Genomic DNA, 17,285 nt, shown 5'->3' with positions numbered 1-17,285 from the left:
TATATGTGTCCTTTTTTGTTTTCAGGTCACCCCTAAGCTTTTTGTGAAGCCACATTGGCTTCTTCTGTTGTCTTCCACCTTTTCTTCTTGTTGGAATTGCTTGTGATTGTGCCTTGAGAATTTCCTTTTTTAAAAGCTCCCACCCATCTTGGACTCCTTTTCTCGCTATCATCGCTTGCCATGGGACCTTACTGATCATTGTTCTGAGTTTATTAAAATCAGCTTTCCTAAAATCCAGGGTACGCGTTTGACTACACTCGGCTTTTGCTTCCCTTAGAACCAAGAACTCAAGTACAACATGGTCGCTTTCCCCCAGAGTTCCTGTAACTGCTACTTTATCCACTAAGTCATCTCTGTTGGTTAGGATCAAGTCAAGGATAGCCGATCCTCTAGTTCCTCCCTCTACTTTCTGTAGGAGGAAGTTATCCGCCACACAAGTCAGGAATTTCCTGGAGGGGCCATGTTTTGCAGAATTTGTCTCCCAACAAATATCGGGGAAATTGAAGTCCCCCATTACTACTACATCATGCTTCCTTAAAACACTGGCTATTTGCTTTTCAAAAGTTTCATCCTCGTCTTCTCCTTGGTTGGGTGGCCGGTAGTAAACTGCAACCACCAGGTTCCTTTTATTCTTTGCTCCATTTATTTTGATCCAGATGCTCTCGATGGGGCTACCAAGCTCATCCTCCTGTATTTCTGTGCAGAGATATGTATTTTTCACATACAGTGCAACCCCACCTCCCTTTCTGTTCCTCCTGTTCTTTTTGAACAAGTTATATCCTTCAATTGCTGTATTCCAGTCATGAGAGTCATCCCACCAAGTCTCAGTTATACCTATCAAGTCATAATTTCCCTCCTGTATTAAGAGTTCAAGTTCGTTCTGTTTGTTTCCCATACTCTGGGCATTAGTACATAGACATCGAAGACTATGTGCTTCATAGTCTGGCTTTCTTCCTACATGTGTCTGAAGACTATTATTGGGCGCTATCAGAGCTGTTCTCTCCGTTGCAGTGCATGCGCCTATGTCCATTGTTACCCCCAACATTACATCTCCCTTCCCCGTAGGATTCAGTTTAAAGCCCTGCTGATGAAGTTCTTCATGCTGTGGCCAAACACATTCTTCCCATCCTTTGTGAGGTGCAACCCATCCCTTGCCAACAGCCCATCTTCCAGGAAGTATAGCCCGTGGTCCCAGAATCCAAATCTCTCTCGTCGGCACCACCTTCGTAGCCAGTCATTCACCCAGAGTATTTTTCATTCCCTTTCTATCCCCTTCTAACTACTGGAAGGATGGATGAGAAAACTATCTGGGCCCCAACATTCTTGAGTTTCCTTCCCAAAGCTTCAAAGTCTGACGTGATTTCTTCGTAGCTCCGCTTGGCGGTATCATTTGTTCCCACTTGGATGAGAAGAAAGGGATACCTGTCAGCGGGCTTTATGAGTGCAGGCAACCTTGCAGTCACGTCTCTAATTCATCCTCCCGGGAGACAACATACCTGGCAAGTCCACGGGTCTTCGTGACATACTTGGGTCTCGATCCCATGCAGCAAGGAGTCTCCCACTACTACCACTCTTCTCTTCTTGTTGTTGTAGGCCTGGGTTTCATCGCCTCTGTTTGACTGACCTTCAGCCTCTTGCTCACTCTCATGTAGAGTGATTCTTCCTGTGATTCTTCCTCTGCAGGCTGTCCTCCAGTCTCATCCGCAAGTACCTGGAACACTCAAGTACATTGAGTGTGGGTTAGCATGTTGTGTGAACAGCCACAGAGACAGGCAGTCTATCAAGTCCCCTGACCCTAAGCCATGGAGGGCGTTCACGGTCAAAACCAGCACTTTGAACTGAACCAGAAATGGACTGGGAGCCAGCACAGGTGTGACACGATCACATAATGCCCTGCCTGAGCTAGTGACCTAGCAGCCACATTCTGCCCTACCTGCAGTTTCCCGACCCCCACATGCAGCGCAATTACAGTTGCATTTGGAAAGGACAGGCACCAAACGGCAGCCTTTGGCCAAGCCAGCTGGAGGTTTGTGACTGGCACTTCCTGTGCCCCAGGGATGATGTGAGTAGGCCTGCATCCTGCCCCTTCCTCCATCTCCTCTGCTGCCTACACAGCCCCCATAAGCAGGCACTCTTGCAACCCTAAAGAACAAACTCTTCCTCTCTCCAAGGTTGCCGATCTCCAGCGATGCCTCACGCAGAAAGATGAGGCCCTCGGCAGGCTCCAGGAGAGGCTTCACTTGTCTGAACAAGCTTCCTATGACGGCATCTTTCTCTGGAAGATCACAGACGTGCATCAGAAGTGCTATGAAGCAGTGCGTGGGAAGACGTGCAGCTTCCAGTCTCCTGGTAAGCCTCTGTCTAAAGCAGCCTTACCCGACCCGAATTGCTCCAGATGTTTTGGCCTACAACTCCCATCGGCCAGCATCAGCCCACATGGCTGACAGCCAGAGATGATGGGAGCTGTATGGCCAAACATCTGGAGGGCACCAGGTTGGGGAAGGCTTGGCTTGGCTATGTGTGTGACATCGTTTTTAAGAAAGAGGGTTGATGCCTTCAATGCAAATATGGGGAGCATATGCTCTCCCCCCAGGCTGTGACTCCGTCGTCCATCTCTCACCACTGGACATGCCAGCCAGGGCCGATGGCAGATGCAGTCTGACACCATCTGGTTAGCCTCACGTTCTCTCACATCTCTCAGGTGCATTGGGAGGAGTACCAGACCCAAAGAGAGGTGGAATTTGGGGGCAGATGAAACAGCTGTAAACATCCCCTAGCAGGGCAAAGAGTAGCTGCAGCTGGTTCCACCCCTATAGGTGGCCTAAAAATAATTTAAAGTGAATGATTCCCAGCAGGAAAACAGTGCAGGTTAAAGGGTTAATAACCCTCTTCCCCAGCCTCAATCTAAATCACCCCTGTACCCTACCGTACCGTCCATCTCCAATCTCCATTGTCTCACCCAGCTTGACCATGATAAACTGGGCAACAAGCAATCGGGCAAAGGACTTGACTTTGGAGCTGAAGGGAAGCCTACTCTGGCCTTGTCCATCAGCCAGGTGACCAAGGGCCCCTGGGAGGCCGCACCCCCTGCCTCCCAGGAAGAACATAAGAACATAAGAGGAGCCCTGCTGGATCAGACCAAGGGTCCATCTAGTCCAGCTTCTGTTCACACAGTGGCCGGCCAGCTGCCCACACGAAACCCACAAGCAGGACACAAGCACAACAGCACCCTCCCACCCATGTTCCCCGGCAACTGGTGTACATAGGCTCACTGCCTCTGGTCCTAGAGGTAGCACATAGCCATCAAGACTAGTAGCCATTGATAGCCTCCTCCTCCAGGAATGTGTCTAACCCCCTTTTAAAGCCATCCAAATGGGTGGCCATCACCACATCCTGTGGTAGCGAATTCCATAGTTTGACTTAGTGCTGTGCGAAGAAGCCCTTCCTTTGATCTGTCCTGAATCTCCCCGCAATCAGCTTCATGGGATGACGCCATGGGGTTCTAGCATTATGAGAGAGGGAGAAAAATGTCTCCCTACCCACATTCTCCACACCAGGCATAATTTTGTACACAAAACATCACAGCAAGGGGAAGAGACCCATCTGTTTCCATCCATCGGCCAGAAAAGGAACTGCTGCAGGGCAGAGGGTGCATTCCAAGATGGCTAAACAGAAATCTCCAGGTACAAAGGCAGCATGTGTTGGGGGGGACAGGTGGAGCGGGCTTCACGCTGTACTTATGGGCTTCCCGCAAACATCTTGTTATGGATTTGGCTGTTGCTGAGTGTTTTCCTCAACAGTTCTTAAGGAGAGATCTCATGCTAAGTACCAAGTTCCCCATTCAGTTCTGAACAGGCTGTTCAGTTGACAGGTACACAGACCTGGTGAGCTTCTAATAAGAAACACCCACATTCTAAAATCAGCACAGTGTAGAAATTACCTTATAGCTAATATTATTTACAGTCCCATAAATAAGGGCTCACAGTCTTAATTATCTCCTTGTTACTAAACATTCCTAAATAATTAGAACATGTCAAAAAAGGCATACACATACATCTTCCAGGCTACAGGACATCAATTCTGAATCATACCTTTGAGAAGATAACTTCTTACTCAAAATTTGTCAATTAAACCTAAATATTTTTAGGCCCTCTCCCGACACGAACCTACCCGTATACTACACTCAACATCTAAGGCCCTCCTCCAGCTGCCTACACCGAGAGAAGCTTGGAAGACGGTAACAAGGGGGAGAGGGCCTTTTTGGTGGGGGCCCCCAAATTGTAGAATGATCTCCCCAACGAGGCCCACCTGGCGCCAACATTGTTATCTTTTCGGCACCAGGTTAAGACCTTTCTCTTCTCCCTGGCATTCAGCAGCATATGCTAAGTTTTAATTGATCCCGGAATGTCTTATACTTATGGTTGTTTGCTTTTGAGATTGTTTGTTTGAAGTTGTTTTGATATATGTTTCTTTTGTGTATATTGTCTGTTCATGTTTTTTTTAATGTAAATGGTTATAAATCTCTGTATATTGTATTTTTTATGTTTTTAATCTTTGTAAACTGCCCAGAGAGCTCCAGCTATTGGGAGGTATAGAAATGTTAATAATAATAATAATAATAATAATAATAATAATAATAATAATAATAATAGTTCAATGGTGCTCATTCCCAGGTAAGTGGGTAAAACCATTTATGGATGGGGACAGGATGGACAGCTCTGCCTCCTGCCCCACACCCTGGATATACGATCTTTGATACTTGGCATATTGGCATCTGTCTATCATTTCTTTTCTTTTCTCCCCAGAGGAAATATCTGAGAATTCTGACTGGTCCTTAACTTCCTAGTTCTCCTTGTTTTCAGCATTCTACACTTCACGATATGGTTACAAACTCTGCATGAAGATTTACCTGAACGGCGAAGGGAGAGGCAAGGGGACGCATGTCTCACTCTTCATTGTGCTACTCAAAGGGGGCTATGATGCTCTGCTCCAGTGGCCTTTCTCACACAAGGTAAAGGAGATGCGCTTAGTGCTGTGCTGAAAATTTCTCCCACCTTTCCCCGACCATTCTCATTCAATTCAATAGAAAAGAAATGGCTTTCGAAAATAAATTTAAAGGAGGAGAAATTTCGGAGAAGCTCTCGTGGGCTGGGTTTGGGGTCTTGTGTTTACCTTACTTATGAGGTGGCTGAGGAATGTGCATGAGTGTCCTATCTGTCATTATACAATGATCTCTGTGGCAGACTGTAGCCTCCCCTGCTTCCCGCCCTTCAGGTGGCCTGGGAGGCTGCAGAGCAATGGAAGGATGTGTAATACAGAGAGAGAAAACACACGGCACCCTTGGCCACCTCACAGTGATTAGGTAAGCTCAAAAATACCAGCAAAAGAAATTCAAAATTCTGCCTCAGAAAAGTGGAAGCCTCACCACAGTTGATGCTGTTGCCACTTGCAGGAGCAGTGCAATAAACCAAAAACCCTTAGGAAAAAAGAAAGAAGCTGTGCTACAACCCCTGCCAATAGTGAGCCCTATCTGTGAGAAACTGTTGGAGAAATTGTCAGTGAAATTTTTCAGTGAAATTGTCACCTCAGTTTCTCTGCCCACAAATAGGCTGGAGAATTTTGAGAGGCCGTTTGTGCACAGCTCTAGATGTGCTTCCCTCAGTGATCTTATTTGCTCTTCCCTGCCCCTGTCTCGCAGCTTGAGCAAATGACAGAGCCCGGTGTCAGTATCACCAGGCACTTGCCAGGGCTTGTTGATGTGCCTTGGAGCTGCCTGGCTTAGGGTGGCCATGTGTCCTACTACAGCTCTTTATTTGAAGGTCTGTCAGGGGGCAGTCCGCTCTTTGAAGGTGCCCTTTATTTGAAGGGCTGTCCAGTTTGAAGGTGGAGAACCTAAGGTGGAGGACCTAAGGGCTGTCCAGTTTGAAGGTGGAGAACCTAAGGTGGAGGACCTAAGGGCTGTCCAGTTTGAAGGTGGAGAACCTAAGGTGGAGGACCTAAGGGCTGTCCAGTTTGAAGGTGGAGAACCTAAGGTGGAGGACCTAAGGGCTGTCCAGTTTGAAGGTGGAGAACCTAAGGTGGAGGACCTAAGGGCTGTCCAGTTTGAAGGTGGAGAACCTAAGGTGGAGGACCTAAGGGCTGTCCAGTTTGAAGGTGGAGAACCTAAGGTGGAGGACCTAAGGGCTGTCCAGTTTGAAGGTGGAGAACCTAAGGTGGAGGACCTAAGGGCTGTCCAGTTTGAAGGTGGAGAACCTAAGGTGGAGGACCTAAGGTGGAGGACCTAAGGGCTGTCCAGTTTGAAGGTGGAGAACCTAAGGTGGAGGACCTAAGGGCTGTCCAGTTTGAAGGTGGAGAACCTAAGGTGGAGGACCTAAGGGCTGTCCAGTTTGAAGGTGGAGAACCTAAGGTGGAGGACCTAAGGGCTGTCCAGTTTGAAGGTGGAGAACCTAAGGTGGAGGACCTAAGGGCTGTCCAGTTTGAAGGTGGAGAACCTAAGATGGAGGACCTAAGGGCTGTCCAGTTTGAAGGTGGAGAACCTAAGGTGGAGGACCTAAGGGCTGTCCAGTTTGAAGGTGGAGAACCTAAGAAGGGTCAGCAGACTGAGCAGCAGGCACACAGCTCACCTGGTCACAGTCTTCCCCACGATGCTGAGAAGTATCACGTTCCTATTGAAATTATAGTATCAATGTCTAAATTTGTGTTGATACCTATAAATTAGCGTTATGTACACTTGATGCAAATTGAACAGGAGAACATCAGAAGAGCCCTGCTGGATCAGACCAGGGGTCCATGTAGTCCAGCATTCTGTTAACACAGTGGCTGACCAGCTGTCGACCGGGAACCCACAAGCAGGACACGAGTGCAACAGCACCCTCCCGCCCATGTTCCCCAGCAACTGGTATACATAGGCTCACTGCCTCTGATACTGGAGGGAGCACATAGCCATCAGGAGGACTAGTTTTGATAGCCTTCTCCTCCAGGAATTTATCTAACCCCCTTTTAAAGCCATCTAAATTGCATTCGCATCTTGTTGCATTTGCTGTTGGTTGTTTTTTTTTTAATATGGATAAGTGGCCAGCGTCATGTTAAATCCCGCAGTGGTCTTCTAGATAGACCTGTCACTTGATTAAAGAAATCTTTAGGTGCAATCCTACGTATGTTTAGACAGAAAAAAAGGCCTATAACTCCCAGCATGCCCCAGCTAGCTGGGGCATGCTGGGAGTTATAGGCCTTTCTTTTGTCTAAACATGCATAGGATTCCACCCTTAGTTGATTAATCCGTGAATTTTGATTGAGACATATGATCCCAAGCATTCCTACTCAGAAATAACATCCGGTGAACTGAATGAGATTTTCTCCCAAGTAAGTGGATAGAACAGGGTTGCAGCCTACATGTGCATATGAATAAATAATAGTTTTGAAGAAGACAGAACAGCATATGCAAATGTTAGGCAAGCCCATGTCCTTTCTTGTTATCTGTTTGGTGATGCATTTTTGGGGTGAGGCGGAAGTAGCCAGCCCTGGCTTGGCTGCTTCTTCTCTTTGCTGCCCCTGGTCAGCGTTCTCCACTCTCCTGGCACTGGCGCTCTTCCTCTGAGTCCATTCTGCTGGGAGGGACAGAGGACAAGAAAGGTGGCAGCAGCAGCAGTAGGAAGGAGGAGGTAGGACCACTCAAAAGGGCCCCCACATGATATGTGTTTGCCCTGGGTACAAACAAACCCCCCTGGTTCTCATATTATGCACAATATTGTATTTTTAAGGCTTTTAGGGCGCAATCCTATAGAGACTGATGGGCACCTCCAACCTCCCCTGAAGGCGGAGGGAACTGCCTGTCCAGTGCAGGGTGGAAGCAGCACGGAGGAGAGGATTTCCTCTGTGTTAGAAGAATCACAGAATCATAGAACCATAGAATAGGAGGGTTGGAAGGGGCCTATAAGACCATCGAGTCCAACCCCCTGCTCAGTGCAGGAATCCAAGTCAGAGCATCCCAGACAGGTTGCTGTCCAGCTTCATCTTTAATGCCTCCAGTGTGGGAGAGCCCGCTACCTCCCTAGGTAAGTGGTTCCACTGTCGTATTGCTCTAACAGTCAGGAAGTTTTTCTTGACGTTCAGCCGGAATCTGGCTTCCTGTCACTTGAGCCCATTATTCTGTGTCCTGTACTCTGGGGTGATCAAGAAGAGATCCTGCCTTCCTCTCTGTGACAACCTTTCAAGTACTTGAAGAGCGCTCTCCTATCTCCCCTCAGTCTTCTCTTCTCAAGGATAAACGTGCCCAGTTCTTTCAGTCTCTCCTCATAGGGCTTTGTTTCCAGTCCCCTTGCATCCACCCTGCACTTTCCCTTAGATGCGCATAAGCCTCACTTTGCTTTAGTTGCGTGTTTTCGCGCATCTAAGTGCGGCTCCGGGGAGGGGGCGGGAACATGGCTGGAGACCACATAAGAAGCTGTCTAAAACAGCTTCCATGGTCTCCTCCCATCCCCGTCCCCAGGAACGCCCTGTTTTCACCCCTCCATGCCCTGTGTTATGAGCACAGAGATAGCAGCAGTGGGGTTCTCTCCACGCGAGCTATGAAGGGGAGGGGAGCCTGGTTTCCCGGCTACGAGCTCAGAGCTGCAAAACCGGAAAATCCTCTCTCCCCCAGATGCTGTCTAGGGGACATAGGATTGCTCTGTTATTCTTTGTAAACCACTCAAAGAGCTTTGGCTATGGGGCGGTATAGAAATGGAATGAATGCATTCAACGTAACAATGTCAGCAAGCTAACTTTATCTGTTAACCACGGAAAGGAATTAATCATTTTATTTACTTTAGTGGGCCTTTATTAATAAGTGACTTCCTACTTATCATAATTATTTCTAATGATTTCCTTTTAGAAATACATGTTTAACTGAATACATTGATTCTTGAAACATAAAGAATTAAGGATGATCACTTATGTTAAAACACTGAAACAATTAAACTCCATTAACACACGCTTAACTTTAAAATACTGTAATCTCCATCTCTTACATGAATACTACCATTTTCATTAAGCAACAGTACAGGAAAAGGACTTCTGCCTCACATGCTTGGTTGAACATTCCAAAATTCCTTAAAATGCTCCCATTCTTGTTCAGACCTTTATAACTGTATAACTTCCCTGCTTCAGCCAGAGTTCATGTGATTTATATGTTTCGATGCAAATTTAGAAACAGTTACAGTCATTTAAATAGAAATGCAATACATTTCACCATAGTGGGGAAGATGGCGACCAGGGTAATTCTGCTTAGTCTCCTGTCCGGGTCAGGGATGTCCTTAGGGATGGGTGAGATGGGCAGTTGCCAGGACTGGCCCAAGACTTTTCGCTGCCTGAGGCAGAAGACAAGATGGTACCCCTCCCATCCCATGCCCAAAAGCTGACTGGACTGGCAGGTGAATCTGTCTTCAGTGCTGATGTTGGGACAGTATCTTCCAGCACACCTGAAGGCAGCAGACAAACTTAGAGGGTGCAGAGCAGACCGCACGGCCCACATCTCTGTCCTCCCAACACATTGCTGCCGTCTCCCAGCATCTGCCGCCTGAAGCAACTGCTTCACTTTGTCTAATGGGAGGGCCAGCCCTTGCAGTTGCCCTGCATGCAAAGCTGAAGGGGACCCCACCTAAGCTTGGTGACACAGGTGGCTTATTTTCCCTCCCCGCGTGTGCCAGTTGTGAGCCGCCTATTTGGCATAATTACCCTCACCAGACGCAGGTTGTCGTGACGTCCAAACTTGGCGGGGATGGGTGGCTGGGGGGGTTTAAAAGCCACCTTGAAACCCATGGCTTGTTCTATGGTTGTGGCTTGGTTTGTCCATGGTCCTCTTCCCCCCAATCCTGTCCTGTCAGCACCACTGCCCAACATCTGGTATCCCCTCCAACCCTACACCAAAAGCTTGTGCTAGTTTCATGTTTTTGCACCACAAACCCAGGTTCCGTGCTGCCACCACAAGCGTGGAAACGGCGTACCCAGTGCTAAAAGCCGATAATGTTGTATCTCCTCGAACAAACGTAGGCCAGAAATGTTGTGCTCAGTGGTAGAGCCCCTCTTCTTTGTGTGCAAGGCCCCCTGATCCATCCTGCATCATTTCCCAAAGTGGTCTTGTGTAGCAGGGCCAGCAAATGTCTTCCACCTGACCTCAGAGAGACGGAAGCAAGGCAGAGAGGTGGCCAGGTAGACGAAAGAAGCTTTGCACCCACCATTTCTGTTTCCTGAACGAGCCATTCCTAAAGCGGCGGTACTTCCCCCACCCACGGCTCCCCTGTAGGAAGGTATTCAGATGGATTTGTCGTAGTTTGCAAACATTTTCCTGCTGAAAAGTCTGTGCCATCTCTCTCTCTCTTGTTTTTCCATCTGGTGGCCTTGAGAGGTGGGAAAGGCTCCTTTTGCTTGTTGAGTGAGCACCTGCCACTGCAATGCATTTGCTTATTAAAGATAAGTGAGAACCAAAACACACGGATGTGCACGCGCAACGCAGAGGGGTTTGGTTTTTTTTTTGCACATCAGGTTGAGCTCATTTTCCTCCGAAACCTAACCCACTCTTCTTTCTCTCCCCTCCGCTGCCTCACAGATCACCTTTACGTTGCTCAGCCAGAACAACGGAGACCACCTCCTTAATGTGATCGACCCAGATCCAACATCTGCTTCGTTTCAGCGGCCTGTGACTGATATGAACGAGGCCAGTGGTTTCCCCCGGTTCGTTTCTTTGGCCAAATTACAATCGCCCAAATATGCCTATCTAAGAGACGGTTGCCTTTTCCTCAAGTGTGTCACAGAAGCCAGTTCGTGAACCCTCCGACTGGAGTGGATTTGAAGCAGGGGCTGGTGAAGAATTGAGGGCAGGGGGCTGCATCAGAAACACCTCCAGAGACGGAGGGCTGATTTAGCAATCATCTTCAGGCTGCAAACTGGAGATGGGGGTGCCCCCAGTTTCCTGCCTCCAACCTCCAGCCTCCTTTCCTACCTCCAACCTCCTGCTCTGTGTCATGAATTCCTGTCCAGTGTGTGTGTGTGTGGGCGCAGTGCGTTTTGTGTCATTTTGATGGTTTGCTTCACTGCAAAAGCTGAAAGTGGCTGCCACGACAAAGTGCTGAACATAAGAAGAGCTGTGCTGGATCAGACCAAGGGGTCCATCTGTTCACACAGTGGCCAACCAGCTGCCCACGGGAAACTCACAAGCAGGACATGAGTGCAACAGCACCCTCCCACCCATGTTCCCCAGCAACTGGTGTACACAGGCATACTGCCCTTGATACTGGAGGTTCCATAAAGCCATCAGGACTAGTAGCCATTGATAGCCTTCTCCCCCAGGGATTTGTCTAACCCCCTTTTAAAGCCATCCAAATTGGTGCCTACAACATCTTGTGGACGCGAACTCCATAGCTGAAGTGGAGATGTAGATAGGGAGACGTTTTTCTCCCTCTCCCATAATACTAGAACCCATTGGGGTCATCCCATGAAGTTGATTGGTGGCTGATTTGGGACAGATACAAGGAAGTCCTTCACAGAAGGCATAGTTGAACTATGGAATTCGCTGCCTGAAGATGTAGTGATGGCCACCAGTTTGGATGGCTTTAAAAGGGGGATAGAGAAATTCCTGGAGAAGATTATCCATGGCTACTAGTCCTGATGGCTACGTGCTACCGCCAGTATCAGAGGCAGTATGCCTATGCACACCAGTTTCTGGGGAACATGGGTGCTGTTGCAGTCGTATCTTGCTTGTGGGTTTCCCAAAGGGCAGCTGGTTGGCCACTGTGTGAATACAATGCTGGACTAGATAGGGCTCTGGTTTGATTCAGCAGGGCTGTTCTTAGGCTCTTAACTGGCGAACATCAGGCCTCTATGACCCAACATTTCTAGTAATGAGAGGAGCTTAAGGTTCTAGTGCCCAGAACATATACGAGCCTAAGGGAAAGAACTATACAATAAAGTAAAGCAGAGGGAGGTTTATTGGATTCATAAACCTAGAACATGAATCCCAAACGGGCTTCATGATATTGATTGGCTAGCAGTCCTTTAATCAATATTAGCCTGTCTTTTTGCAGATTGGTTCTTCTGGATACAGTAACTTTCTTGCCATTGTTGCTTGCTTTTTCGTCTGTAAATTTTACGGTTGTGATGTGTGGAATTGGTAGATGAAATGTTTACTTTGTTGCATTAGATCTAACGCCACATTTTGGTAGGATTATGTTCCATGGTCGCTTAGTATGGTATGGTGACTCTTACACTGGAGGCATTCAAGACGAGGCTGGACAGCCACCTGTCAGGGATGCTCTGACTTGGATTCCTGCACTGAGCAGGGGGTTGGACTCGATGGTCTTATAGGCCCCTTCCAACCCTACTATTCTATGATTCTATGATTCTACAGTTGAAGGCATTTCAATAAAATTTTCAGGTATATGGGGTAGGCTTGGTGTGTTTTATTTATTTGATACATAGATGTGTAATTGCTGCTTGGACTCTTTAGAAGAGTTTTTTTTCAGGCTCCTTAAGTCTAATTAGAAGAACCTTTCACAGTATTCCTTTTAATTTTGTGTTGAGCTCCATTTAGAGTAAGGTTAACAAACTTTTTTTCTAAAGTTAAGGGAAAATATAAATGAGATGCAAAAATTTAATTATTTTATTTTTAAGAGCATGTGCTCTGATATAAATCAGCTTAGATACTGCGTCTTCTCAATTCATACTGAACCACTACTCTAGGGGCTTTTCTACATGAGGATTTTAACCTGCCATTTTACCGAGACTTCAGCTTCCGGATTCTTTGTGGGATTAAGATTGGCTCTTCTACGTGTGTTTTGAACTCAGAGTTTTTTTTCTCTGCCTTTCTATATGGTCTATTACACAAGCCATTAGGTGGCATGGTGGTATAGTGGTATTGCGCAAATATACCAGGGTTTCATGGCACCATTCAGGATATACCAGACTTTCCTTGTTAGAAAAAAGCCTGCTAAAATGGTTGCAAAGAGTGGGAGAGGCCCTGGAGGATGATGACATCATGTAAAGGACCCACAAACTACTCTGAGTGAGGAGTCACAAGCACAGAATAAATGCCTTGTGCAGAAAGCTCTAAGTCCTTAGATGCGCCACTGAAGGAGACCGTAGGGTTGAAAGGAGTTTGGCAATTAACAGTGTTCATCTGTAAGACATTCTTCTTGGGTTACAATAGATTGGTATGTTGTTTTCCTCTGCCTTTCAACATTTACTGTACGTAACGACTGAGCTTAGAAATAGGTTTATCCCCATACTTGGTAACTGACACATGTTTTATTTTGATGTGAGTTTATATATACTCAGTTTTATTATTGTGTTCTTTGTTATATTTGTATAGAAGGATTTTTTTCCCTTGGTATAACCTGTAGTTTTGATCCTCACCTTTTAGCATTCGGGTTTGAGTAGGCATTTGAACCTGAGTCTTAGTCCTAGTCTGACACTGTGACCACTGCTCCACACTGCTTCTGCATCTGCCATGAGTCCAGAAGCTCCCTGGCTTGAGTGTTTCATCTGGCCTTCTCTGCTGTGGCACCCTGGTCCTGGAATGCCCTCCCCTTGGAGGCCCGATTGGCGGGACATTGGTTTCATTTTGGCGCCAAGTAAAAACATGGCTTTTTTACCAAAGCCTTTGAGGGCTAAATGCATTCCCTAAAGTAGCCCACTGTTCTAACCATTTCATGGTTTTAGATTTTAATTGGTATTCGCTTGTTTAATGGTTTTATATGTTTTTAACTGTTTAAATTATTTATTGTTTTATACTGCTTAAATTGATTTTGTCTGTACGCTGCCCTGAGATCTTAATGATATAGGGCGGGATACAAGTTTTTAAAATAAATAATCTGGCAGGAACTCGCAAGATGAGAAAAATACAGTAAATCTCACTATAGTGGGGAAAGCTGTGAGCAGGTGATCTGGCGGGCTGCTGCTCAACTGCTAACTGTGGATCGGCAATTCCAGTGTCCCTGTTTGCTCTCCCTTCTTAGGGGTCTTTAACTTTAAACTGGACTGGACAGCCCTTCAAAAAGAGGATTGTTCTGTGTAAAGTAGGCCTCACACAGCCACCCTGTGTTAGGCCCTCTCTGATCCTTGTTTGCTGCTCTGGTTCTCCACACCTGTCTGGTTTGGATCCTGCCCTTGCTTCTGGCCTACATGCACTGACAGCCAGCTCCCTCTCGAGTCCGTGGGCCATTGCAAGGTCCTTTGACTCTTGGAGCATCTCTCAACCAGCCTAAAATCCCGCATTTAAAAGGGGGCTTTCTGCTTCCGTTTTAAATGTGGGATCACGACGGACTCCCTTTACACGTGCTTCCTTCCCTCTCCCCTTTCTCCCCTCCTTTCCCCTTATCTGAGTCTTCCATGTGTTTCATTATACAGTCGCTAGATGGCACTGTGGTCTAGCACCTCTTATTGTGGGTTTTCCTCTTTTCACAAGAGAACTCAAGCGGAACTCAAGCGCTGTCATTTGATAGCTCATTATCTCTGATCTTTTAAAAAAAATGGAATGAAGGTCATTTAGTGTGGGAGGCGCCCTGGAGGCTGAGGATGTCATCTACAGGACCTGCAAGCTTCTGTGAGTAACCGATCTCAATAGCAAGATAAAAGCTTCCTGTGAAGAAGCCCTTGCACTGTTAAAAAAAAACACCTGTTAATGTGCAATGGCCATGCCTCCTTCACACAGTTTCATGAAGGTTCCAGATGTCTCCATCTGGTTGTAATCTTCCCATGTTTTCCCCACTGCCTCTCACATCTTTTGTTTTGGGGGATGTGCTTCCAAACGGATGAGAAGAGTTGGGGTGCTTGTAGACAGCTTCTGGTGCTAACAATCAAAAGGCCTCGTGCAGCTATTCTGCCACTCGTGCAGCTTCCCCCTCCTTAAGAGACTTTTTTTTTTAGAAAAAAGACAGAAGCAGTGGTGGGAAAAGAAGGGAGGGTTACACACTGAAGACAACCAGGTCTTGTAAAATTCTGTGAATGAATCGGAGCGATTGCATGATAAAAGCCTCACCTGGAAGCAGCCCAAGTCTCAGGTGTTCCCTCTCTGTGCAAGGAGACTGACCTTGTTCACGGCTAAGCTTAAGGGTGCAAGTGCTTTCTTGGTGCATATGGAACCTTGTTTACTTGCCCAGTGCTTCTGTTTTCCCTTGTTTCTGACTTGTGAAATTGTAGAAAAAGCACACGAAAAGCAAGTTTCTTCACAACAACAACAAAGAAAAGAAACAAAACAAAACAAAACAGAGGATGGATTGCATTAATAACCACTGGAAAGGGCACGTCGAAACGGTCTCATTTTAACCAAGTCCCGGTTGGCAGCAGCTCGTAGAATGTGCTTGTTAGTGACCCTGGAGCTAATACGAACCATCCTTTGGGGGCATCGTCTGTGGTGCTTTGGCCTCTAAAAGAGGAAGTCATTTCCCCAATCTGGGACGACTGGCAGCGTACTGGCTCGGCTGGCTTTTGCGGGGACCATCTGGAACGCATTGTACGGTGGTACGTTCCAAGCTCCTGCTTTTGTTTCTAGCTGTAGTTTCTGCGGAATGATGTGTTTGGCTGACAGAGCGCTGCTTTCGCAACCCGGCGATGTCGCATGGGGAGGGGCTGCAGAGCTGTTGTTTGGGTTGGCCTGGTGCGCAGAGATCTGGGGGCGGAGCCTGGGCATTGAAATGGTGGGGGCTGGAAGGGCAGGGGCGGAGCTTGGCAGGCAAGGGTGGAGTCTCGTGGTCCCTGGAGAAAGGTTGGTGGAGGGCCTGTCTGGGCTGAATGGCTCAGGGAGAGACCCGGATGGACACTGTGGACAGGCAGCGGCGCCATCAGGCAGGGCTTTGGGGCAGATGCCAAGGGCCCCCCTCAGCGGAACGTAGGAAGCTGCCTTAGACCAAGTCAGACCATGCATTCATGTAGCCCAGTATTGTGGACAGTGACTGGCAATGGCTCTCCAGGGTTTCAGGCAGGATTCTTTTCTAACCCTACCTGGAGATGCTGGGGATCGCTCTGCCACTGAGCCACAGCCCCTCTGCAAATAACCTGGAGCTAACATGAACTGGAATGAGCAGGGAAGCCCACAAAGGCTGCAGGGCTGGCAGCCACATTTTGGAATAAGTGAAGTAACACACATTACCATCTAAACAGTCCAGCCTTCCCCACTCCCACCCCCCGGCTCCCAGTAAAGCCATCATGTCCAGAGCCTAATTTCACTACAGACCAAACATCCCTAACTCTCAAGCAAGTGCGAGGCAGTGTGGTGGAGTGGTGAGAGTGTTGGGCTAGAACCAGCGAGACACTGGCTGGGTTCACACAACCCGCTGACCCACGCTCAGTGGTTGAGTGTGGGTTGTTGCTGAACCATGGGCTAGTGTGTTGTCTGAATGCAGCGTGTTTTACGCAGGGTGAGTTAGCATGTTGTCTGAACACAGTGCATTTTCTGCAGGGTGGCTTGTTAAGCAAGCAGTGTGGCTTGTTAACCACCCTGAACGGCCTAGCAACAAACCATGGGTTCTCAAGGTGGCTCGTTTGAGAGAAATAAGCCACTCTGCATGGTTAACAAGCCCCCCTGCGGATGTTCAGACAACACCCTAACCCACGGTTCAACAACAACCCACACTCAACCACTGATGTGGGTTACAGTGTTATGTGAACCCTGTCTCTACTTTGAATCCTCACTCGGGCAAGAAGGTCATTGGGTGACCTTGGGCCAGTCACTATCTCTCAGCCTAAACTACTTTGCAAGGTGGTTTATGAGGATCAAATGGGGGAACTCCTTGGAGGAAAGGAGGACTAGGTACAGAATAGCAAGTTGCCTTATACAGAGTCAGACCCTGGGTCCATCTAGGTCAGGACTGGCTGCACTGACTGGCAGCAGTCCTCCAGGGTTTCAGATGGGGATGTTTCCCAGCCCTACCTACACATGCTAGGGACTGGAACTGGGGCCTTCTGCTTGCAAAGCCTGTGCCCAATCACGGAGTTATTTACCTTCCCCTAAAATAAATTAAGGTTCTAGTCCTCATTGTTTTGCTTGCCGGCCTGCAATAAATAGGAGCATAGCAAGCTGCCTTGTTATAGCCGCATGTTTCAATCTCATGAGAGGTAGCCAGCTGGGTGCGTGGGTGTGCGCTACACAATGCTTGGTTGAAGTGTGAGCCCTGCTTCCTGCCATCCCAGGGGCAAGCAGGACAGAAGAGGTCCTCCCTCCACTGCTTCTTCCTACCTCCTTACCACTGATGGGGCACCTCTCAAGGCCTCCACCTTCACCTCAGGCCCTGGAGCCAGCCATTCCTTGCGCAGCA

General features: G+C 47.7%; 1 protein-coding gene across 4 annotated transcripts in view; it reads left to right on the top strand.

Moving 5' to 3' along the window:
• Positions 1-12,419, top strand: part of TRAF1 (TNF receptor associated factor 1) — a 35,363-nt gene extending 22,944 nt beyond the window's left edge. For 2 of the 4 annotated variants that reach the window (XM_084821292.1, XM_084821294.1), the window contains 4 exons: positions 2,172-2,349; positions 4,863-5,011; positions 10,586-11,142; positions 11,756-12,413. In XM_084821292.1, the coding sequence (XP_084677418.1) occupies positions 2,172-2,349; positions 4,863-5,011; positions 10,586-10,804 (546 nt within the window). In that variant the 3' untranslated portion in view covers positions 10,805-11,142; positions 11,756-12,413. Of the gene's footprint in view, positions 1-2,171; positions 2,350-4,862; positions 5,012-10,585; positions 11,143-11,755 lie in introns of all 4 variants that reach the window. The other 2 variants (XM_084821293.1, XM_084821295.1) reach the window with 2 other exon arrangements.
• Positions 12,420-17,285: the final 4,866 nt, after the last annotated feature.

This window comes from Heloderma suspectum, chromosome 14, assembly GCF_057233095.1.
Source record: "Heloderma suspectum isolate Gila_16-S chromosome 14, 16-S_ref, whole genome shotgun sequence".
Taxonomy (NCBI): Eukaryota; Metazoa; Chordata; class Lepidosauria; order Squamata; family Helodermatidae; genus Heloderma; species Heloderma suspectum.
The sequence above is the reverse complement of the archived record's forward strand: the minus strand, read 5'-3'. Positions and strand labels throughout refer to the sequence as shown.